The sequence below is a fragment of the Bombina bombina genome, chromosome 2 (assembly GCF_027579735.1).
Source record: "Bombina bombina isolate aBomBom1 chromosome 2, aBomBom1.pri, whole genome shotgun sequence".
Classification (NCBI taxonomy): Eukaryota; Metazoa; Chordata; class Amphibia; order Anura; family Bombinatoridae; genus Bombina; species Bombina bombina.
The window spans coordinates 887739785-887766252 of NC_069500.1; the positions used below are offsets into that span (position 1 = coordinate 887739785).

The 26468-nt window shown below is 39.9% G+C and overlaps 1 protein-coding gene across 1 annotated transcript in view; it reads right to left on the minus strand.

Moving 5' to 3' along the window:
• The window catches only part of PRKG2 (protein kinase cGMP-dependent 2), a 308690-nt gene that overhangs the window by 199599 nt on the left and 82623 nt on the right, over nucleotides 1-26468 (minus strand). The window contains exons 5-6 of the mRNA XM_053703230.1: nucleotides 21210-21315; nucleotides 18226-18289 (exon numbers count right to left, since the gene is read on the minus strand). Coding sequence (XP_053559205.1) covers nucleotides 18226-18289; nucleotides 21210-21315 — 170 coding nt within the window. The remainder of the gene's footprint in view (nucleotides 1-18225; nucleotides 18290-21209; nucleotides 21316-26468) is intronic.

Consider the following 26468-nt stretch of genomic DNA (forward strand, 5'->3'; position numbering starts at 1 on the left):
TCTGTATCCTTCTTGAATAGTGTTGTGCCCAGTACGGGACCATTCTTAAAGATCCCTAAGTACAAGAAGTGTACTTCCGTGTAGCTGGAGACTTCCTTCAGTTGTACCTGGCCACCTGTGGTTTAAGGGTATCGACGCAATCTTTAAATATTTAAATTGTACCTCGCCAGACTATTATAATGTCATCGATGTAGCGCTTGTAGAAAAGTATCTGTTTGTTCTCATACACCTTGAAGATGCTTTCCTCCACATGCTCCATGAAGAGGTTGGCGAATGCAGGGGCCATATTCGAACCCACAGCCGTTCCCATGAGCTGGAGGTAAAATCTTTTTTCGAATTTAAAGTAGTTTAATTTCAAGCACAGGGACAGCAGTTCAATAATGAAGCCTGTAGGTGGACCAACAAAGGGGCACCTCTCAAGGCATTTGGTAATGATGTCCATTCCCATCTCATGTGGGATGATGGTATAGAGACTTGCAACGTCTAAACTGGCAAGGACATCACCAGGCTGGATATCTGTTAGACCTGTAAGGAAGGCAATTAATACTGATGAGTACCTTAAGTATGAGCGCATGTTCAGTACCAGAGGTTGCAGCATAGAGTCCACAAACGTGGCCAGGGGTTGGAGTAACGACCCCCGTGCTGAGACGATTGGACGCCCTGGTGGGTGTTCCAGTCGTTTGTGGATTTTGGGTAGAGTGTATAGTATTGGTCTAACCAGATAATCAGTGGTCAGCCATTCCTTAGTTGTGGAATCTATCCAATCCATTTGGGCTGCATGCTCAATCACAGAGTCTATTTGTGATTTATATGAAACCGTTGGGTCACATGGAAGTGCTTTATAGGTAGTGGTGTCAGCCAGTTGGCTGTCTATCTCCATTTTATAGTCTTGATAGTTTTGTAATACCACTGCTCCACCCTTGTCTGCTGGGCGAATGACAATGGAAGTGTCATTCCTTAGAGAGTGTACCGCTTCCCAATCTTCAGATGTCATATTGTTTCTGGAGGGATTCTTGTCTTTGTTCCCTAGCCTTTGTTGAACTATTTGGGTGTAAGTTTTAATGCTGGGGTTAGTGGTTAGTGGGTCAAATCCACTGGGTTTCTTGAAAGGGTGTCTAGTATCCCCATCCGTTTTACCTTGAAAGAAGTCACCCAGTTTGAGTTGTCACTGAAAGCGCATGGTATAAATATAAGTGGCAAAGTCATTTGATGTGGTAGTGGGGACAAATGAAAGTCCTTTGGTCAGCACTCGTCGTTCTTGGTCGTTCAGGATGTGGTTACTCAGATTGACCGTTACATCCTCCTCTGCCTGCGAGGGAGCAGGGGTCTTCTTCCATACCCCGCTCCTCCGTGTGTGTGGTCTTTGCCTCTGCCCCTGGAGCGGGTGGTAATCCCTAAAAAAGGTTGTGTTTGATGTTGGATTTCTTGTTCTTGTCTTTGGTCACCTCGGCACTCTGTGTCAGAGCCAGAGCTGGAGTCCACCATGTTCAGTTGGCGATGGGTATAGGTCCTATGTTGTCTCAGTGGTTGGTACTGTACTCTCTCCACTGGTCCCAGGGTCCATCTGTACACCTTTTTGTCCTTGTAATCTTCCATGACATAAGAAAGTTTTTTATTTTTAAATGCCACCAATGCATTATTGTATTCACGTAAATGGGTATTGATCTTTTCCATCCAATTTTCTGATTTATCCTGCGAAGGATATGCCCCTTGATCTCTTCCATGTTGCCGATATCTTCCTTGGTTTTCTGTAGTTGGCTTTTGACCTCCTCCACAACCAGCAGGATAAGGTCCAGTGAGCATTTATTCAATACTGCAACCCATTTCCTGCAGAAGTCTGGGTTCAGTCTGCCGACGGTGGGTACATTGTTGATTCTAAAGCCCCTTGGAATCAGTCTTTTTCTGTGATATTCAGAGAGGTATGTCCCGTGAAGCTTTAGATCTACCTCTCTCTTTTTTAGTTTAAGGATTTGGTTATACACAGACAGTGCATTCTCCGCTGGATCTTCTGGTAGTATGGTGTCAAACAGTATCCTAGCTGCATCAATGTCACTCATAGATAGTGTTTCAGCACCTTCAACGTCAGCAGGGATAGTCACTGCAGCTTGTGATGATTCCATGTCCTCCATAATGATAGGAAAATGGAGATATTCTCACCCCACGTGAAGTCCAGCACCGTGGTGAATCTTTAATGTAAAAACACAAGTCCGGTAAACAAACAGAGTGAAGGATCTGGTGTGCTCTGCATAGGTGGGTGCATCGAGAGGGATAGGTATACAGCAAGAAACAGGTGCACTCTCACAAACAATACGTCAGGTGCCAGGGTGCTAGAGTAGGTTAAGATATAGCGAATAGAAAACAGCACTCTCTGGTCTTGACAGCAAATAAATTACTTTTATTCAGTAACGTTTCGGGGAATGCTCCCCTTCATCAGACCAACAATGTACAAGTGAAGCAAACCTTTATACACATACAAGACCCTACCCCAGTGAAAAAAACGCGAAAATTAGTTGCCATGGCATCTAATTAACATAACAACACACAGCAAATCGCCATAGTCAATTACAAATAGCACAAATGGTACCAATAAGCAATTAGTAAAAACTGGTATCTGCAATACAGAAGTGTAAATGCATAAAGACCATTACACCAATTAAATCTAAATCCTATGTACATCATATATACAAATCATAAAAAACATAAACAGAGCACATGTATTAGGGGCTGAATGTAGGAGTGTAAAATACACGGCCGCTCTGCAGCCGAACTACCAAATGCTGCAGTGCTTAAAAGTAATACATCGGTGGTTAATGACATGTGTGTGTAGCACTTTTAATGTCATAATTGCATACTTTGTAGCATTGTCGTGTATACGTCCACACCTGTACAGGAATATGCAGAAGGCACAGTCACCATACCATTGTAAATCAATCTATAGTATTGGCATAAGATATATGAGACCTGTAAGTGCCGTACTAAACATATAATTAAACTAATAATTAAACTAATGAACAACTTGCGCACTGATAGAGACAAAGGTAAATGCATATTGTGAATTGAATAGGCAGAACTGACCTTATCTATAGCCCAAATCTAGGTGGACACGGAGTGTCACATCGTACCCAACTGAAAAAGCCGCTGCCAATAGTGTGTATAGTAAGAGAGGGGGTCGTAGTTCCCAAAACAACCCGGTGTCATAGCCGCCTAGATGGATCTGCGCATGCGTATCAGACAGGGGCAGTCCATTCTCTACTCTAGCTACAGGGTGACCGTGATTGGTGTAAACGGGCAAGCCCCTATGTGTGTAGGGAAATCTTGTATGTCTCGCCCTCTCCTAAAGAATTAAGTGTGTTAACAGCTCAATGTGGGGCACGTACCCACAACATATATAACAATTCATAGAACAATTCCTGATGCTACTGGTCCCAAGTCTAACTGCGTCCCAAGTGCTTAAGTTAAAATTCAGCCAGTGTCAGAAATAATGAGAAGCGGCATGTGCCATACTATGTGTAATGGGAGCAAAGAGGCACAGATCACTAATCTTATACGAACTATCAGAGTGCGTAAAAACTCAATACTATGGGGCAAGCATGTAATACAGAATGTGAACAAGGATATGTCATAACTGTATACCCTAGTGTGTGTACTGTCAGACAACAATCAAAGTATACACCGTTCGTATATGGCCTATATGTGAACCAGACAGGACATAAGAGTAATTAAAACAGGATGGTAAAGATCACAATATTAGAGGACAAAGAGGAGGTATCTAGGTAAAATTTAGGTAAAATTTAAATACACGTAAATACATAGGTAAAGCACTGTTGAGATCTGCAGCAAACTGGTTATAAACACTAGGGCCATAGGCCACCAGGGGCATAGCAAAGTCATACAAGAATTAACACTAAGATACCAAGTACACACATTGGTACTGGTAAACACATAGATAAAGTCATGAGAGAGAGATTTGAGATAGTTTTTGGAAAGCACAATACTGTAACAACTGGGTATTAAGGGGGTAAGTAACTCATTGTTGAGCCACCATTAGCAGCCTCTAGGATCCAAACGGGTCTGTGGAGATCCATGGGTGAGGCGCTGTAGTGGTGCATGGCCGTCAGGTGAATGTCAGAGTTAGTGGAGCGTACCTTAGTCTATTCACAGGAAGCAATGCCAATGAATCCCCATGTTGAGTCCTCTGGGGTGTACTGTGTCTAGCTTATAGATCCACTCGGCCTCTTTTCGGAGAAGCAGAGTCTCACGATCACCACCCCGTGGTAAGGGGGGAATGTGGTTGATCAGCTTAAATCTTAGGTCCGCTACGGAATGGCCATTTTCCATGAAGTGCCTTGCTACAGGTTGATCACTTTTCCCTTTATCAGTGGCAGTCCTGATGGCACTTCTATGGTTTGCAATCCTCTTCTTGATGTCGTCTGAGGTTTTTCCTATATAAAATAGGCCACAGCTACAGTTCAACATATAAATCACAAATTTGGTGGTACAGGTCAGGTAATGTTTGATCTTGTAATTTACATTAGAGTGAGGGTGCCGAAACTGCCTGCATTGTAACATGGAATTACAGGTAACGCAGCTGGGGCATTTGTATGAACCCTTCTTCGAGGGCTGCTTATCTTTGCTGTAACTCAGCACTGGGTCTGTCCTTACAAGAATGTCCTTAAGGTTTCGTCCCCTTTTGAAACCGATCCTAGGTGTTCCAAACCCCTGATAAGGCAAAGACGGATCGGATTCAATAATGTCCCATTTCTCCTTGAGTGTATTCCCTAGTGTTCTGGGGTTGGGGGTGTACTCAGTGATAAAGTTCATTCTTTTTGGGTAGTCTCTATTTGGGAATTTTCCAAAGCGTTGTTTCCTGGCATTCTTAATGATTAGGCCATTGTACCCCCGTTGGTAGAATCTCTCTTCCATTTCCTTCAGCTGTATATCCTTTTTCGTTTCGGAAGTGTTATTCCGGATCACCCTTAACAATTGTGCCTTAAGGATAGCCCTGATGAGTGATCTGGGGTGGTAGCTAGATGCGTGCAGCAATGTATTCCGATCTGTATCCTTCTTGAATAGTGTTGTGCCCAGTACGGGACCATTCTTAAAGATCCGTAATTTCAAGAAGTCTACGTCCGTGTAGCTGGAGACTTCCTTCAGTTGTACCTGACCACCTGTGGTGTTAAGGGTATCGACCCAATCTTTAAATGTTTCAATTGTACCTCGCCAGATTATTATAATGTCATTGATGTAGTGCTTGTAGAAAAGTATCTGTTTGTTCTCATACACCTTGAAGATGCTTTAGTCCACATGCTCCATGAAGAGGTTGGCGATTGGCAAATGCAGGGGCCATATTCGAACCCATAGCCGTTCCCATGAGCTGGAGGTAAAATCTTTTTTCGAATTTAAAGTAGTTTAATTTCAAACACAGGGACAGCAGTTCAATAATGAAGCCTGTAGGTGGACCAACAAAGGGGCACCTCTCAAGGCACTTGGTAATGATGTCCATGCCCATCTTGTGTGGGATGATGGTATAGAGACTTGCAACGTCTAAACTGGCAAGGACATCACCAGGCTGGATATCTGTTAGACCTGTAAGGAAGGCAATTAATGCTGATGAGTCCCTTAAGTATGAGCGCATGTTCAGTACCAGAGGTTGCAGCATAGAGTCCACAAACGTGGCCAGGGGTTGGAGTAACGACCACCGTGCTGAGACGATTGGACGTCCTGGTGGGTGTTCCAGTCGTTTGTGGATTTTGGGTAGAGTGTATAGTATTGGTCTAACCGGGTAATCAGTGGTCAGCCATTCCTTAGTTGTGGAACCTATCCAATCCATCTGGGCTGCATGCTCAATCACAGAGTCTATTTGTAATTTATATGAAACCGTTGGGTCACATGGAAGTGCTTTATAGGTACTGGTGTCAGCCAGTTGGCTGTCTATCTCCATTTTATAGTCTTGATAGTTTTGTAATACCACTGCTCCGCCCTTGTCTGCTGGGCGAATGACAATGGAAGTGTCATTCCTTAGAGAGTGTACCGCTTCCCAATCTTCAGATGTCATATTGTTTCTGGAGAGATTCTTGTCCTTGTTCCCTAGCCTTTGTTGAACTATTCGGGTGTAAGTTTTAATGCTGGGGTTAGTGGTTGGTGGGTCAAATCCACTGGGTTTCTTGAAAGGGTGTCTAGTATCCCCATCCGTTTTACCTTGAAAGAAGTCACCCAGTTTGAGTTGTCGCTGAAAGCGCATGGTATCAATATAAGTGGCAAAGTCATTTGATGTGGTAGTGGGGACAAATGAAAGTCCTTTGGTCAGCACTCGTCGTTCTTGGTCGTTCAGGATGTGGTTACTCAGATTGACCGTTACATCCTCCTCTGCCTGCGAGGGAGCGGGGGTCTTCTTCCATACCCCGCTCCTCCCTGTGTGCGGTCTTCGCTTCTGCCCCTGGAGCAGGTGGTAATCCCTAAAAAAGGTTGTGTTTGATGTTGGATTTCTTGTTCTTGTCTTTGATCACCTGGGCACTCTGTGTCAGAGCCAGAGTTGGAGTCCACCGTGTTCAGTTGGCAATGGATATAGGTCATTTCCTGCAGAAGTCTGGGTTCAGTCTGCCGATGGTGGGTACATTGTTGATTCTAAAGCCCCTTGGAATCAGTCTTTTTTTGTGATATTCAGAGAGGTATGTCCCGTGAAGCTTTAGATCTACCTCTCTCTTTTATTGTTTTATCTATACTTAGATCGTCTTCCCTGTGCACTTTGTTACGCTCTGTTTGCTCTGTTTTTACACACTTTTTTCTGCTTTCCACATCACGGAGATCACACCATGTGTTTTTTATGGTTTTTTTTTTTCGTTCTATACATTGATTTACTTACATGTTCTGTGGCGCTACCTGAATTGTTTATTATTTATATTCTCAATGAAAGCTAAAATGAACAAAACTAATTTTATTGTCCTATTTTTTAGTTTTATATATTTTTATGCCATGATATAAATCTGTTTTTGTGTGTGTTTTTTTTAATAAATTGACATTCCCCACCTAAATGCAAAATTACAATACTGCTGGCTATAGAAAAGCTGTGTAATCCTAGTGGGGGTTAAGAGAGATAACTAATAAAATGCTAATTTTCAATTGTTTTTTTTTGTCTATATTATGCGCTTTGATATACAGAGAGTTAGATATAAGATAAGGAAGCATTTGTGTATACAGAAAGTGATAAAATAAGAAGGTCTGATTTTTATGCAAACTCTAACCTTTAAGGGCTATATTATGATTGGAACACAATTTTGCACTTGCGTTCGTGCGGTACATCGACTAGTCGCTCGTATTACGAGTTGAAAGTTTGCATTCGAGCACACGCATACTTGCAATAAAAGATAGACTACGAAAGTTCATAAATGCATTATCGCATACCCTTATTTAATACATTTAAAAAAAAAACACAAATACAGAAGCTTATGTGGTATAATTTACATTCTAATGTTCTGAACATTGCAAAATATGTTCTATATTTTGTTAAATATATATTTCTATTAATATTGAATGGAATTTTGATTTTATATATATATATATATATATATATATCTTTACATATAGATGATTATATATAGGTGTAGATATATTCAGATGCATATAGGAATATCCATTTAAAATACTTAGAACATATTCCCCTATGTGAAGAACAATGGAATGTGAAATATTTACAGTAAATACACCATTATAAGACTTTATTAAGTATGAATATTGCATAAATAAGCTTTTTCATTTTTTCAGCTACTTGACCACAAAGGTCTCCAATGCATATATATATATATATATATATATATATATATATATATATATAAAAAGAGAGAGAGATGCACTCAGCTGAGACAGAACAAAAGCTAGAAAAACTTCCGTGCCTGTTCATTTTTGGGTGCCACTCAGGGTGCATACTCTTTTAGCACACTATGCCCCTTCACAGAGAAAAAATATCCTGTAGCATATCAGTCTGACCCTGCCCAATGACAGTCCAGCGCCGAAATACCAGGCAATTCCTCTCTGAACAAGAGAAAACAACAACCCCAGACTATCGTTTCGGCCTTTTGTGGGCCTCGTCAGTGAGGTGCAGTCGCATCCCTCTAAGGGCATGTGTGCAAGGAGTCCACGTCTGGTTTCCCCTTATACTCTTAGGGAGACCCAAGAGCAATTTGCATAAATATATATATATATCTACTATCTGCTGATCTACTGGGATTTTCACACACAACCATCTCTAGGGTTTACAGAGAATGGTCAGAAAAAAAGAAAATATCCAGTGAGCGGCAGTTGTGTGGACGACAATGCATTGTCAATGTCAGAGGTTAAAGGAGAATGGGCAGACTGGTTCGAGATTATAGATGGGCAACAGTAACTCAAATAACCCCTTGTTACATCCAAGGTATGCAGAATACCATCTCTGAATGCACAACACATCAAATCTTTTAAGCAGATGGGCTACAGCAGCAGAAGACCACACCGGGTGCCACTCCTGTCAGCTAAGAACAAGATACTGAGGCTACAATTCTTACAGGCTCACGTAAATTGGATAATAGAAGATTGGAAAAATGTTGCCTGGTCTGACGAGTCTCGATTTCAGCTGCAACATTCAGATGGTAGGGTCAAAATTTGGGGTAAACAACATAAAAGCATGGATCCATCCTGCCTTGTATCAACAGTTCATGCTGGGGTCGGTGGTGTAATGGTTTGGGGGATATTTTCTTGGAACACTTTGGGTCCCTTAGTACCATTTGAGCATCGTTGAAATGCCACAGCCTACCTGAGTATTGTTGCTGCCATGTCCATCCCTTGATGACTACACTGTACCCATCTTCTGATGGCTACTTCCAGCAGGATAATGCACCATGTCACAAAGCTCAAATCATCTCAAACTGGTTTCTTGAACATGACAGGGAGTTCACTGTACTTCAATGGCCTCCACAGTCATCAGATTTCAATCCAATAGAGCACCTTTGGGATGTGGTGGAACGGGAAATTTGCATCATGGATGTGCAGCTGACAAATCTGCAGCAACTGCGTGATGCTATCATGTCAATATTGACCAAAATCTCTGAGGAAAGTTTTTGACACCTTGTTTAATCTATGTCATGAAGAATTATGGCAGTTCTTAAGGCAAAAGTGGGTCTAACCCAGTACTAGCAAGGTGTACGTAATAAAGTGGCTGGTGAGTATATGTATTTATATGTGTATATATGTCTGTAAATACATATATGCACATATAAATATATAAATACATCTGCGCACTTTGTGTGCCTTTTTTGTGTAACACCTGAGACCTCATATCTTTAAGCCTTTATAACTTTTTAAATGCAATTTTCTTTCCTAAGATATGGTGAGGCCAGCAGGAGGAGGCAAAGAGCACCACAGCAAAACTGTAAAGTATCACTTCCCTTCCCACAATCCCTAGTCATTCTCTTTGCCTTCGGTGCAAGGAGGAGGTGAAGTTTTGGTGTCTGAAGAATATTTGATTTATTTCGCTTCAATCAAGTTTTTATTATTTTGAAAGCCAGAGAAGGTTTGCTCTGATCTTTCTTTTCAAGATTGGGTTTAGCTGTACTCCACGTTAGTCTCTTCAGTAGGGCAGTGGTGGCTTTTAAGCCATTAGGAACTTGTGGGGTGGGCCTCACTGCGTTTACCCAACATGTTGCTGCCCTTGTATAGAAAGCCTGAGTAGTTTTACTCTGTCCTTTCTTTTTTCTACAGGTCTCTGTGAGGAGTGACTTCCTCTCATGCCGGGTGAGCTGTCTTCCTGCCGGACAGCTATATGTGCAGGTAAGTGCCTTTTTGTCTTCTGGGGTTAGGAGCCGGGCACTGAAGGGGTTAAATATCTATGCACCAAATGTGGGACAAGAATCCTTCAGAGATATGGTATGTGGTTTTGGAGACTTAGGGGTTAACCTCCTTCATGGCAAGGAAGGAGTTAACTCCATATTGCGGGTTCAAAATAAAGGAGCCTGATTATTGGAAGTTCATTATGGGTTAATCTACCCTATTTCCTTAATCTGCCTTTGGTTAGCTCACTTGAGTGTATTTGATCTTTTTAGGGTGTAATTTTAGTTTTAATCTCTTTATTCAGAACCTCTAGGTCGGTATAATTTTTTAATGGCGGAGTTTGTTGGAAGAGCGCTCTTTTACTTTAAGGCGCTTCTCTTATGGGGCAGGAGTTCACTCTCTACGCTTGCAAAAAGCGGAGCAGTGTTTTTTCTATCTAGCCCTGCAAATCCGTGCAGCAGGATTATGGATGTTAAAACTACTTTGTTCGGCAGAATGAAGAGCGATGTTAATAGTTATTTGCGCTTCATTCATCTTGCCGATGGTATGTCCCGCCTCCTTCTTGTTTGAACAGCGGAGCGGCATGTTTCATCCATATAGACCCCGCCTCGTTCTCCGGCCAAGAATGGAGCAGCATCCTTGTTCTGCCGGTCTCTAAGTGTTCAGAGAAGTGGAGACTCAAATGGGAATTTTTTTTTCTCAATGTATGGTACAGTTTATAACGTCTTCCGAGTGGAAACATTTTTTTTTATGTCTATGTTCCTTTTTAATCCCTCAAAGTTGAGGCTGTATTAACTGGGAATTTACATCTGTATGGGGCATATGTTCATGTATTGGACTAGGGGAAACACAAGACTTGTGGAACCAAATCGTTTTTCTATAAACATTTATGTCCCTTTTTATTCAGTATATATCTTTCAAAAATAAAGTTATTTCTTCCTGGGATGCTAACCCAGGCTACAAAGGACCAAATTATTTTGTATAAGCTTTTATGTCCTTCTGATTTAGAATAAATATTTCAAAGATAAAGATATTCCTTGTGTTTGAGCCTCATGTTTTTCACAATATTTAGTCAGTTTAACTACTGTCTGTACATTTCTGTAATACAGATGTTGCATTCTGAGCCTCATGTCTCCCAAGATGATGCTGTTTAGGCAATGCCACAGCTACCTCCTGAAACGTCCCAAGCCTCTGTGGTGTCACAGTGCTCTGTGGTTCCTCTCAATCTCCTCGAGGAGTGTATTTGCCCACCGATTTTGCAGTTCAGGTATCCTCTGCGCTATCTGCGGCTTTATCTGTTTTTTCCTTACATACAGGGAAAATGCAAGAGGACATTTTAAATTTCAAATAGTAAGGTTTCTGATCCGCTTTCTGCTACACGAGTTGCTCTCTTGCCTAAGTCTGGTGAGGAGGATTTGCCGGTAGTTTCTGAGGGTGAAATCTCAGATTTGGACAGTATAATTCCTTCATCTGATGCTGAAGTCACCTCCTTCATATGTATGCTTGAAAACCTTGTGTATTGTTAAAGGAGGTTTTGGCTTCTTGGACGACATTGATAACCCTGCCGTTGTCAACCCTTGGAAGTTTAGTAAACTTATCATTACCATGATGTTCCTTCCTTTGAGGAAGTGTTTCTACACATGCTATGGAAATTTTCACAGAAATAGGAGAAGCTAGGGATATATTTCTCCCTATCTCCCGTCCTTTATAGGATTTGTCTGTCTCTGACTCCATTAAAATGCACAATGCCGGGGGCGTGTCCAAGCTGCAGACAGGTAGAGACGTACTTCATGGTAGCTCTTAACCTAATTTAACAATCTTTTACTTATCTCTGCCATTATGCCACATCTAACTGCAGGATCTATAATATCCCGGGGACAGAAGTCACGGAGCTAACTCAATCTAATAATATCATGCTCTTATGGACAGAAAACTTGCTCTGGCCTGTTTTTAAAAAAAAAGAAAAATTGAGGCCTAACATTATCGGCCCATCAAAGCCTTCCTGACAGCCCACTGTTCGTTTCTAGTGGTCCCACTCTGTTATACCGCCTACTACTAACCGCATACTTTACTTAAGTATGGCAGATGATCTTTATGTACAGATCCAATTTCTATTTAAGGACCTGGAGCGGCAGATTCTTTGGAGCGCTAATGATCCCTGTTACGCAGATGGAGCTCCAGGGGACAAGGATGACTTAGGTCTGCTGAGCCGTTTCAGAGTGAGAGTCACTGAGACGCAACATGAAGAACCCGGATTAGTTTTGCCACCCTCCTCATCCAGACTCCCAGCTGACAAGATACCCAGAAAGATACCGGAGGAACAGGATCTCATTTTGCCCTTGGGAAATCATAGGGGAATGCAGAGAAGATCCGGATCGCACAACTCCTGCCAAATTACCAGTCTCCCCAACTCCGATAAAACTGCAGAGACGCAGGCAGCTACTACATCTGCCACGGACTTACCGGTTCTCTATTTGGGGAAAGGCCTTAGCAGAGACGAGCGACAGCCTGAGAAGCAGATCAGACTCGGGACTTTCTTACATCACACTCGCCGCACGGAAGTGCAGATCGCCTCACACTACAAGACTCTTACCCCCTTTAGCCATATGCCTTGCCATACCTTTGCCGGAGAGGCTTTGCTTGACTTTTCTTGGCCCACTCGTGACAGGCAGCTGGCCCACCCGCACCATACATTTATATCTCCACAACTGCAGAAGAGAGGTGTCGGGTGAACGGTTGATATTATAGGCAATGCTTCACAGTTCGCCTGGTTAACTACTAATTCAGGAGAGCTTCCAGTTATGAATATAAAAGTTAATTACTATCTGTTATATATCTAAGGTTGTGATATATGTCTCTTACTTCATATACTCATGCTCATATGTTTCTTATGGCAGAGGGTCATACAGTTGTATATTTTATGATTGTTATCTGAACAGTTTATCCGTAGCCATTATGTTAGGTATGCAAATGAAACTTTTTATTACTATGCTGTAGCTAGACTACGCAGCATCTCATGAGGCACTCAGTTTGTTCTTATTTTATTCTCAAGTTTTTTGTATTTATCTCTATATCACCAGTAACATCTGAGTGGTCACACTGTGTTAATGTAGAGTGGGGGTTCATGACTCCTCAATTTATGTTCCTTCTCCTTTATTTTACAAGAGTGTAGGTCTTAATAGCGCTATGCCAGACTTAGATACTGTAAAAAATTAAGGACAGCTTTCATCTGTGCAGCAGGAGCCTGTATATTGTTATATTCCCAGAAGGCACTAGATAATACTCATATATTTGCTATGGTATGAGGGGATATTTATATTACATGTATGCTAGCTGCTTAGGTTCTATCTTTTTACATAGTCTCTCCCATATATCTATCCACATATGTTATAATTTGTTTGTGTTACTGCAAAGGACAGATAACAACAAGTACCTTTCACTTGCTATATATAAGTTTATAATGTGTCCTAGGGACCTCAGATTATTAAGCTTGCTCAGTTCCATATAAGAGGTCGCTGAGTGGGGGGTTTACTATCTTTCTCAAAAATGCACAAAGAGAAAGATATTTGTTTTCAGTTACTTATACCCCCAGGTTCATAGATGTAGTCATTCTGCTCTAGTAAGATATTTATAATATGTATTCACACCTTCGAGTGTTATATAGTAAATCTTGAAATCTCTAGGCAATTTAGGCCTGATGACTTGTCATTCTTCTACAATAGTAGTTCCTCCAGACATAGTAACATCTCTCTGACTCACACTATTAATAGTCTGGTAGATACGGTAGCCCCAGCTCATATATCTTATATATTGCTATAAATTCTTTCAACGGTTATCCACACACACCTATTAAGTTTTGCATAATTATCCCAGTTCTATATAACAACATTGACCTACAGCACGCTCTACCTAATCTCATGACATCCCCAATGAGAGCTTTAAAGTAATAGTCTACAATGTTCATTTGGGTTTCATTTGGAGGCCTGGTTTATTACTGTTGTTGCATGTTTCACCCCTGTTTAGTATTTGCTAATATAATGGATATCATTATTGGTTTGAGCTAATTCTAAGTAACATATAAGCGTTATAGACGTCTACAGTACTTTAATGTTTATAGAAAGTTATAGTTCCCTTCGTGCACTATCTAGGTAGGGGACTCTACCTGGTATATATCACTTTGATTGGGTATGGCTCCCCTATAGTTGAGTAGCCTATTGCATATTCATGATCCCAAATGTTTTTGTTCTTGCGCCCATTGATATGCTCTGATATTCCCGTGTATGGGGGCTATGCTAAATCTAAGTCTTGTCACTTCCAAACTTTTACCTAGTTTTATTTCTGGAATAATCCCCTTAGAGTCCCCTCAATACTATATTTCAGCTAATACACTGTGCACTAATAAGTGGGTTAAGAAGTCACCTAGCTGCCATATATTATCTTGTCACATAACTTTAGTATACTATATATCCCTAGCCCGACACGCCCCCTCCCTCCCTTTTCTTTATATAGCGGCTCTTTGCCCGCTGACTATTCCCCCTCCCCCTATATACATTTTGTATTTTTATCTCCACATAAGGCCCAGGTGTGGCCTTTCTAGTGACTACCATTTAGGTTCTCTTCCAAGATCATACGACCCCCATGAGGTCATCTCAGTAGTCACCTCAATATGCTATTATCATTAAAAAATAGAGGATTCAGAAGCTCATATCACTTATTTTTGTCATTACTAATTTTGATATAACCTGTTTATGCACGTTTAATGTTACTGTGTCTAAAATTGTAGCATTTGCAACTATTACTATCTGTTGTATTCTTTGTACATCCTCAATAAAAAAAATTAAAAAATTAAAAAAAAAAATGCACAATGCCTTAAGTAGAAGGGAGCATTTCTACCATGGCTCAGAGAACTTCAATCCCTATGGAGGATAGCTGCTCCTTTGCGGATCCATGGATAAGCAGTTGGAGGTTAATTGATCATCTAGCGATGCCTTGTCTACTTAGACTTATTGTGCTAGCCCGTGGGGCAAAGTGGCTGAAATCTTGGTCAGCTTAGTAGCCTACCTGTGTTTTAGTAGCACAGCCTAGGCCTTTTAATACTGCAGATGCAGGGTCAATATCCAATTTGACCAAGACATGTCCCCGGTCTCACAGAATTAACCTCTGAAATTACGGGTGGAAAATGGGTCTTTTCTACCACTCGTCAAGTGGAATAGATGGCTTAGTGGTAAACTTTGCTGCCTTCAAAGTTGAAGATCAAGAGTTAGTATCCAGCTGTCACTAGGTGTTCCTCACAGCGAGTGCCCTTTCACTGATGGGTTACAAATAGCGTTGTCTAATTCATGATTTGCAGGCAACCAAAATTGCATTTTGACGTCTCTATAGAGCATGAGACAAGCACAAATGTAAATAGGCTTCTTGAACTGGGTTCCTCTCTAGGAGTGATAGTTCCAGTTCCAGTCAGGGAACGGGATCTAGGTATTTACTCAAGTTGTACATTCCTTCAAAGTAGTATCAATTCTCCTTTGGTTCAAGAGGGTCTGCTCATGACGAACATAGACCTGAAGGATGTGTATCTTCTTGTTTCCATTATCCGGGATCTTCTCAAGTTCCTGAGATTTGTCATCCTAGAAAGACAATCAGCCAGATTACGAGTTTTGCGTTATGGCTGGCTCGCTAATTACTTGTACTTTATTTTCACCGCTCACCTTTCATAGCGCTGCTATTACAGGTTTGCAAAAAAACGGCTTGTGCGGGTGATATGGTTGCGTTGAGCTCCATACCTCACCCAAATACAAGCAGTGTTTTGACATGCTCGTGCACGATTTCCCCATAGGCATCAATAGAGAGAGCCGGCTAAAAAAAAGCCTAACACCTGCGATCGCGGAATGAAAAGCTTCGTAACGCAGCCCCATTGATGTCTATGGGGGAAAAAAATGTGTGTTTAAACCTAACACCGTAACATAAACCCTGAGTCTAAACACCCCTAATCTGCTGCACCTAACATCACCGCCACCTACATTACACTTATCAACCTCTAATCTGTTGCCCCCAATGTCGCCCCCACCTACATAAATTTATTAACCCTAATCTTCTGTCCCCAACATCACCGCCACCTACCTACACTTATTAACCCCTAATCTGCCGCCCCCAATGTCGCTGCCACCACTATACTAAAGTTATTAACTAAACCTCTGGCCTCCCACATCACTAATACTAAATAAATATATTAACCCCTAACGTAACCCCAAGTCTAACCCTAACCCTAACGTAACCCTAACCCTAACATCCCCTAACTTTAACATAATTAAAATAATTCTAAATAAAACTTACTATTAATAACTAAATAATTCCTATTTAAAAATAAATACTTACTTACCTGTAAAGTAAACCCTAAGCTAGCTAGAATATAATAGTTACATTGTAGTTAACTTAGGTGTTATTTTTATTTCACAGGTAAGTTGTATTTATTTTAACTGTATTTTTATTAACTATTTACTAACTACCTAGTTAAAATAAATACAAAGTTACCTGTTAAATAAAACCTAACCTGAGTTACACTAACACCTAACATTACAATAAAATTAAATAAATTAAATTAATAAAATACAATTATCTAAATTACAAAAAAAATAAACACTAAATTACACAAAATAAAAAAATGAATTACTCCTAATCTAATAGCCCTATCAAAATAAAAAAAGCCCCCCAAAATAAAAAAACCCTAGCCTACACTAAACTGCCAATGGCCCTTTAGAGGGCCTTTTGCAGGGCATTGCCCCCAAAGAAATCAGCTCTTTTACCTGAAAAAAAAAAATACAAACATCTAAATAAACCTAAGCTAACCATTGCCCTGAAAAGGGCATTATGATTGGCATTGCCCTTAAAAGGGCATTTAGCTCTTTTACATTGCCCAAACCCTAATCTAAAAATAAAACCCACCCAAAAAACCCTTAAAAAAAACCTAACACTAACCCTTGACGATCCACTTACAGTTTTGGAAGACCGTACATCCATCCTCATCCAAGCGGGCAGAAGTCCTCATCGAATCGGCCAGAAGTCTTCATCCATCCGGCATCTTTTATCTTCATCCATCCGGCGCAGAACGGGTCCATCTTCAAGACATCCGGCATGGAGCATCCTCTTTTTCCGATGGTCAATGAAGAATGAAGTTTCCCTTTAAGGTACGTCATCCAAGATGGCGTCCCTTAAAATTATGATTGGCTGATAGAATTCTATCAGCCAATAGGAATTAAAGGTGAAAAAATCCTATTGGCTGATCCAATCAGCCAATAGGATTGAGCTTTAATCCTTTTGGCTGATCCAATCAGCCAATAGGATTGAGCTCACATTCTATTGGCTGTTTCAATCAGCCAATAGAATGCAAGCTCAATCCTATTGGCTGATTGGATCAGCCAATATAATGAAAGCTCAATCCTATTGGCTGATTGCAACTTACTTACCTGTAAAATAAAACCTAAGCTAGCTATTTTCTCTGCTCACAGGGTTTCTGAACTCTCCACTTTGCAGTGTGATTCTCCTTATCTCATATTTCATGCAGATAAGGCAGTTCTCCGTACCAAGTTTGGTTTTCTTCCAAAGGTTGTTTCGGACAATAATATTAATCAGGAAATTGTTCCTTCTCTCTGTCCTAATACTTCTTCTCATAAAGAGCGTCTGTTGCACAACTTAGATATTGTGCGGGCTCTTAAATTCTATCTGCAGGCTACGAATGACTTTCGTCAGTCTTCTGAATTGTTAGTTTGTTTTTCTGGTAAACATAAGGGTCAGAAAGCTACTGCTACTTCTCTTTCTCTCTGTTTGAGAAGTATTATTTGTTTGGCATACAAGACTGCTGGACAGCAGCCTCCTGAGAGAATTACAGCTCATTCCACCAGGGTGGTGTCTTCCTCTTGGGCCTTCAAGAATGAGGCCTCTGTCGAACAGATCTGTAAGGCTGCAAATTGGTCTTCGTTGCACACTTTTTATAAATTCTATACATTTGAAACTTTTGTCTCGGCTGAGGCTTCTTTTAGGAGAAAGGTTCTTGTTCCTCCCTTATCATCTGTGTCCTCTAGCTTGGGTATTGATTCCCAACAGTAATTGCTGATCTGTGGACTCACCATATCTTAAGAAACAGACAGTTTTGTTTATATAAACCTCAGGCACCTCTGCACCTTGTGTTACTTCTTTTCTCTCCTTTTCCTTCGGTCAAATGACTGGGGGTTGTGGGAAGGGAAGTGATACTTAACAGCTTTGCTGTGGTGCTCTTTGCCTCCTCCTGCTGGCCAGGAGTGATATTCCCCAACAGTAATTGCTGATCCGTGGGCTCACTGTGTCAAAAAATAAGTACATTTATCAGGTAAGCATAAATTTCGTTTTTTAATTAATTACATTTTTTAGTGTTCTTAAAATGAAACTATAACTCACCACTTCCAAGCAATCTGCTATCTTCATCAATTTGTCTTCTGGAAGGTTCTTCAAGAGAGATACACTATGTAAATCAGAAATAAAAAATATATTTTTTTAGTTGTTGGTTTTTTTATTTCCTTATATCCCATCTAATATTTCATCTTTTGCTTCATTGTAAAACATTCAAGAAGTTTAGTAATTAATTTATATATAACTAGTAAGCTTTGGTTAATTAAAGGGATATGAAACCCAATTTATTTCTTTCATGATTCAGATAGAGCTAATTTTTCTTCTTCTCTTGGTATCTTTGGTTGAAAAGCAGGGAAAAATGCTTAGGAGCCAGGCCATTGCTGGAGCACAATATGGCAGCAGCTTTTCAAGAACATTATCCATTTTGCAAGAAAACTAGAGGGCAGCACTATTTCCTGCAATGTAGTGCTCCAAATGCCTACCTAGGTATTTCTTCAACACAGAATATCATGGGAATGCAGCAAATTTGATAATAGACATAAATTGGAATCTTTTTATAAATGGTATGCTCTATCCCTTTAAGTGCACAGCATAATTATATGTGACTAGATTTCCCCTTATAATGCAAAAAGCTTATTAAAAAAATATTTACAGCAGAACTACAATGAAAAGAAAGTTCTTAAGACAAAATCCACGATCAAATAATATACAATCAGGACAATTTAAAGTGATGGTAAACGCTCCCATTTATAAAAACAGATCCGGACTGTTAGTGATATTTTAGATGGAATTAAATTCATCAGATGTAATGAATATGCGCTATAACTTACTTTTTAATATAGAGTTGAAATTCTAATTCCCCGGGCTCTGCCGCCCACTTCAAAAGTACATTTTTCTGAGAGCTAGCAGTATGAATTGTTGTCCAATCAGCGTTCTAGCTACAGCAAAAGGCACCCAATAGGGAACAGTTTAAACCGTTACATCACAGAAAATGTACTTTTGAAGTGGGTGGCAGAGAGCAAGGTATTTGAATTTCATATCTATATGAAAAAAGTAAGTTATAGTGCATCAACATTACAACATTACAACTGATGAATTAAACTCCAACTAAAATATCACTAACATTCCGGATCTTATTTTATAAAGATGAGAGTTTACCAGCACTTTAACTTCTGTAGGTTTGGAATGTGAATAAGCAACACAGGGACCGAATTATCAAGCTCCGAATGGAGCTTGTTGACCCTGTTCCCGCGCAAGCCTTCAGCCTCGCCGGAAACAGCAGTTATGAAGCAGCGGTCTAAAGAGTGCTGCTGCATAACTTGTCCGCCTGCTCTGAGGCTGCGGACATCAATCTGCCACGATCCTATACGATCAGGCTGATTGACACCCCCTGCTAGCCGCAAATCTGCAAGGGGGGCAGCATTGCACAAGCAGTTCGCAAGAACTGCTTGTGCAATGATAAATGCCGACAGCGTATGCTGTCAGCATTTATCGATGTGTGGCGGACATGATACGCTACATCGTATTATGTTCTTCCACACTATAATAAATCGGCCCCTAAGTATCTTATATTTAAATAATATACTTTGAGACTCCTCTCCCAAGCACTACATGACTGCCAATGTTTCTCTGATATGAGAAATAAAATTTATATATTTAAAGAACTTTTTTTCAAATGCAACATGAAACATTTGTGGATCAAGTACAGAGAAATTATTTTAAGCAGCTTTTCTTTAATATTGGCTACTCATCAATCCTAACAGATCACTATTTATAATGACCAATGTATTGTAACCATTTGAAACTCCCAATGTTAATATCTAACTGCTCAATATATTTGAAACATCATCACTACGGATGTTTCTGGTCTTATTAGAGATTTACAGGGACAGTCTACTTGAACTTTTTTATTGTTTAAAAAGATAGATAATCCCTTTATTATCCATTTCCCAGTTTTGCATAACCAACACAGTCATATTAATATACTTTTTACCTCTGTGATTACATTGTATCTAAGCCTCTGCAGACTGCCCCCTTATTTCAGTTATTGTGACTTGCATTTTAGCCAATCAGTGCGGACTCATAAATAACTTCACGGGAGTGAGCACAATGTTATCTATATGGCACACATGAACTAGTGCTGTCTAGCAGTGAAAAACTTTTAAAATGTACTAAGATAAGAGGTGGCCTTCAACGGCTTAGATATCAGTTTGAGCCTACCTAGTTTAGCTTTCAACAAAGAATACCAAGAGAACAAAGCAGATTTGGGGCGCCATGTATTAAGAGGCGGGCGGACAGCTTCTTAACTCGCGAAGCTGTCCGCCCGCCTCCGCTACACACGGGCAGCGGATCTATTGATCCGCTTGCCCGTACGTACCATTACACACTCATCGGAGTGTGTAATGCCCGCCCCTTCAATCGCGCGACCAATCACGCGACTGAAGGGGCTGTCAATCACCGAGAGCGAGCGTGCTCTCGGTGATTTTGCTTCGCCACCTAAGAGGTGGCGTAGGCTGTAGGAAGCAGCGGTCTAATGACTGCTGCTTCTTACATTGCGGGAAGCAGGCTCGCATATGCGAACCTGCCCCGCAAAGGCTCCGGAGCAGCTTTCGCTGCTTCGTACATGGAGCCCACGATGGTAAAAGTAAATTGGAAAGTTGTTTAAAATTGCATGCCCTATCTGAATCATTAAAGTATAATTTTGACTGTACTGTCCCTTTAAGCCTGCTGGTAGTAAGACCCTGTGATTAATTTTAAATTCTTACACACTATTGACACCACATTTTGTAAACAATTTTCACATAACATTAGGAAAAAAAAAATCTAAAAAAAAATAATGTACATTCTCTCACACTGCACAGATGTTGTAACAGGAGCCAATTTAAAATAGGAAGTTAATATGAATTTGCAAAATGAGTGAACAAAGGTCGTCATAGCAACGTGTATGGGTATTTTGAAGCTCACCTTACCAAAAGCTTACATAGCAGCCTCACCACACCTTAGTAATATGGATTATCTAGTAATAGATTTACCTCCTGAGAAAGTTTTGATGTTCCTCGTGTCTTGCTTGTGCTGTCTTCCTCATAATATTCTGAAAAACTTCTCTGTCTAGTGCCCATGTTCTGACATTGCTGATTGCTTAAAAAAATAAATAAATATAAATTCCTGGGATTTAACAAATAAATAAATAAATAAATAAATAAAACGATCTTAGTAATTGACATCTCAACCTTTTAAAATCCCCTAGGTTTACCAAATATTCAGTGAATTGAATACTTAATTTCTATTCCAAGGGTTCAATTTATTATAGTGCGAGCGGACATAATACGATGTAGCGTATCATGTCCGCTGCACATCGATAAATGCCGACAGCATACGCATATTTTATGGAAATGTTGATATGTTTCAAGCGAAGGAAATCAATTAAATAAAACACTCTTAAAGGGATTTTATTTCCCATATTTTTTTAAATAAAATATGGTAAAAAAACAAACAAACTTTCTAATGCATTTTAATTTATGACTGGGGTTGCTTCCTACAGAATATAGAACCATGACCATGCAACAAAAAGTGATTGATCAGTGAAGGAGTTCATGCAACAGCAAAGTAGGTAAAATAAACATATTCATGAGTATTTACAAGAAGTATGTTCCTAATCTGTAAACTGATGCATATTTTTCCAAAAAAATCATAATTTTAAATACTTTCAAACAGTTTCATCTCTTTCCTACAACCATATTCATCCTCGGTAAAAGCTCTTTTTTCTATATGGCTGAAAAGTTCTCGGTGATTAGAATCCATTTTCGGGTAGTCGTTTTCAATTTCCATCGGCACCACTGCTTAACCTTCTGAATGTCAATTATATCTTGGCACCATTTTTAATCGCTATATTGTCACTTTAAATCTTTGACAAGTGTTGTTTTTAACAATGTTTATTTTTATTGTTTGTCAAAGCACCATTTCTTTTTAGGTGTGATCTTAAAACAAGATGGTGACTATGGGTTTCTATTGAAAGGACTTACAGTATAATATCTTATTATACTGGATTTATCATTACTGAAGATGTAAAGCGTGAACCCACTCCCTTGCAACATTTTGTCTGCCTAGGAGATGTTTAAATAAGATTACGCATTTTTGACCGGGTTTTATAAAGGACTTGCCTTCATGCAGTCTTTATCCAAACACGGTCACAACAGTGCATTTCAAAGTGCATGCGCCTATATTATAGAACTACTAAACAGGAATGCGTCTTCATGATAGTGAGTTTAATAACGTAGGCACACACAAAAAGGCCTTTGCATTGAAATCATCAATTTTGTTGGAAATCAAAAAACATTTCAGGAGCAATTTGATAATAGATTATAAATGACCCAATAGTTATATACAAGAGCTAGTGCAATAATAAAATTCATTAACATATTAGAGCATTTTTGTTTTGCACTTTTAAATCTCTTTATATGTTCTTATTTGTACATTGCCTAATTTCTTTACTTTCTTTTTTGCCAGACACCTTGGGGCCGATTTATCAATGTCTGGTGGACATCGCTGAATGCCGACAGCATACGCTGTCGGCATTTAACATTGCACTAGCAGTTCTGGTGAACTGCTTGTTTAATGCTGCCCCCTACAGATTAGCGGCCAATTGGCCGCTAGCAGGGGTGTCAATCAACCCGATCGTACACGATCGGGCGGATTGCAGACCGCAGCCTCAGAGGAGGCGTATGAGTTAAGGAGCAGCGGTCTTAAGACCGCTGCTTCTTAACTCCTGTTTCCGGTGAGCCTGAAGGCTCGCGTGGAAACAGCTGCATTGGGGCCAATTCGGGACATGATAAATCGGCCCCCTTGTCTCTTAAAAATGCCCCCTCGGGTTGCTTTTTAATATTATCTCTGTGAAAAGCAATTTCCTCCAATCACATAGTTACAACATTTAGAGCACATATATTCTAGCCAAAGCTGCCAGGATCCAACTGAGGGAAATCAATTCCTAAAGAGCCAATACTATATAAGAAATAGATAGCTTTACGTGAACAGAGATATTAATGTATGCTGACGGTACACCTTTTAGCCAATCTCAAGCCTTATGTTTCTCATTATCACTCATGGAAGCACCTAAGCTATTTTTGCTATGTTACCATAAGAACAAGTGTGTTTTTCTTTCTAAATTCCTTTTTATTTCATTATTTTCTTTGCACATGATGATTGTTGAATTGCACTGTGCAAGTCAGTTTTGTACAGCATTCCCAAGTCAAATGCTGACAAGTTGCAATAACATTCAGGCTCATAATAACTAGAAACAACATAGTTACAGTGATCAAAATTAAATGCAATATTTAAGCTATCCATGTATTTAGACTACCTTATTTAGTATTTTGTCATTTAGGAAGGCAAAGGTTGGACTTCCGGATGGGAGGAGCTGTGGAAACCAGAGCACGCTGAGCATGGCGTGCATGATGGAGTAGCAGAAACCTGTTTCTTGCTAAACCCCCTGTCGCTACTACCGCTGTCGGTGCCGTCGCACCCTAGGTAGCTGGGCTAGTCTATCGCCAGCGCAGGTGGAAGTTCACAGAGGCTGAATCCTCGGCTTGTTCGCCAGAGCCGCAACCTAATAGAACTGTTAAGCTGAATCTACAAGTTACCGCCCTGGCTAAGATATCACCAGCACCCGAGATAGCGCAACTTACAGAGGCCGTCCCCCAGCCTGATACACTTCAGTGGTTTGCATGGTGCGGTAATCTGCCGCAGTTGAGAGGGCTGAAGGGCTACGACGCTGCCTTAAATTCAAGAGCCGCATAAAATCCGGTGGTTGGGAACGGATCGCTGGCATCTCGCCAGAATAGGAAGAGTGTCATACCTGCCTGTAAGACCTGCTGCTGCGAGATACCTCAACGTGGTCAGAGAGAGAAGTGCGGAGCAGGTGCAGTGCTGCGGCTGAGTATCTTGTCCTTTGGTGAGGTTCATTTCATCTCCTGAGTAACACAGGACCCTTTTGTAATACCCGTTGTGGGGTGAGAATGCCCCCTAGGGTATAGTAGTAATACACTCTGATGTTCGAGAGTTATCTAAAAAGTGGTAATGGCTGCTTTTTCCAACTGGTTAGTTTGAGACTGTCATCGTTCTTATTCCTGCATGGGGACTGAGCATTAACACTGAAAAACATCACCTGGGAAAAGATTGACATTAGGCTATATAACATCTCACTGTGCAAGCTTTTTTTCTTTCTGGAGTTATCAGGCTTTATATAAAAGCTCCAGTGGGACAACTATAGGCCCTCTATATTTATTGTGTCAAATCCTATTATATTTGCTGTAGGAGGGGGTCCTTTTCAGGTTGTTTAAAGCTGCATATTTTCTTGCCGCTTTTCTACATATTTGTTTTTCTGCCTCTCAAACCCTGATCTGTTCAGTATTTTATATAGTGATATATAAGTCTTGGAATATTGTGCTTGTATATTTAAGTTTGTACTATCCTTGAGAATTGAATTGGCAGGTCACTATACTTAGAGTATATATTTAAATTGCATATTTGTGTCATAATAATAGGCATGAGCTCTTTGTATTGATTTCTTAGACTATGATTAGTTTAATTGAATCTTGACAATTTCTGCAAAGAGGAGATTGTGTTACAGTCAATATCTTGATATTTTTATTTAGGCTAGTGAGAATAAGATATACCTCAGGAATACACTAATTAACTGGTCAGACTTACTTATTTACACATCACTGGCTCTTTTTTTCTTTTTTCACGATATCTTAAAAAAAAAAAAAAAAAAAAAAACACTTACCCCTTAGATGGGCACAAGTTGAGGTCTGGTTGAGCAATATTGAAGCAGTAATAGCTTCCCTACTTTGTATTATATCTAAATTATTCATTTACACTGTTCACAGGTGTGTATTTTTGTTTTTTTCTTTGGTTGTTTATTGTTTATTTTTTTTTTTCTTTTCACGTTCTCTTCTTCTTTTTTTTCTGATTGTTAATGGAAAAATTTTGCACCCAGGTGAAAATTAATTCACCCAAAATGCCAGTGAAAGCAAAAGATAAGAAAAGTAGAATAACTGATTCCAGTTCTGATAGTTTAAATGAGGCTGTTGGGGTTTCAATAGATCATCAAGTGTTGATTTCTAAGTTAACTGACCTATTCTCCCCACAATTCGAGTCTATTAAAAAGGAATTAGGTACTATCTCAATGGAAATAACTACATTATCTGCTGAAGTCAGACAGTTTTCAACTAGGCTGTTAGAAGCTGAAAGCAGAATCTCTGATTTAGAGGATCAAATGAATGTACAGGAATCTATAATCCATAAACAAGATTCTAAAATTAAAAATATGCAGCTTCGCCTGGAGGATTTGGAAGATCGCTCCAGGCGTAATAATATTAGGTTAGTGGGCCTGCCTGAAAGCCCTGAATTTGAAGACTTAATAAAATGTATTTCTTATACCCTACCTCAAGCAGTGGGGATGCCAACCCATATGTTACCACTTATAATTGAGAGAGCGCATAGGCTTGGCCCTAAAAGATTAGGCTCAGACGGTATTGTAAAAAATAGGATGTGTATAGTCAAGTTTTTAAAATTCCAAGACAAAATTGAACTGTTAAAATGTTATAAAAAAAGTGATCCTCCTATATTTGGAAATTACAAAGTCTTGTTATTCCAAGACTTTTCATCTGAGACCTCTTCTAAAAGGAGATTAATGGACCCATATTGTACACAATTAATCAAAAAAGGTATTAAAGCACATCTGCTATACCCGGCTCGTATTTTAGTTGAGGAGGGGGATGCTAAATTAATCTTCAATGATGTCACTGAAATCAGGAAATATTTAGGTGCTGAATAGTGGTGTATAATAGTTTTCAGTGTAGCTATATTATTCTGTAAAGAGATCAGTATTATGAGCACGTATGTTTCTGTTAGGTTGAATTTGTTTTGTCTTTTTGTTTTTCCTCTCTCCCTTTTTTCTTTTCTTTTTTATAATTTTTTTTTTTTCTTTTTTCCTTCTCCCCCCCCTTCCCCCTGTGCACCCTCCCCAGTATATAATCGTTTTAATAAACCCTGTAGATAGTATATCTTTTGAAGATTTTTAATGACTGACGGAATTAGATTCTTGTCATGGAATGTAGGGGGCATTTCCTCCCCTAGTAAGCGCAAATTGATTATCAAAACATTAGCCAGAAACAAACCTGATATTGTCTTTCTTCAAGAGACACATATTAATGAACAAGAGGCAGCTAAATTGAGAATTCAATGGGTGGGGAAAGTTATTTCCTCATCTGGGAGCACTAGAAAGTGTGGGG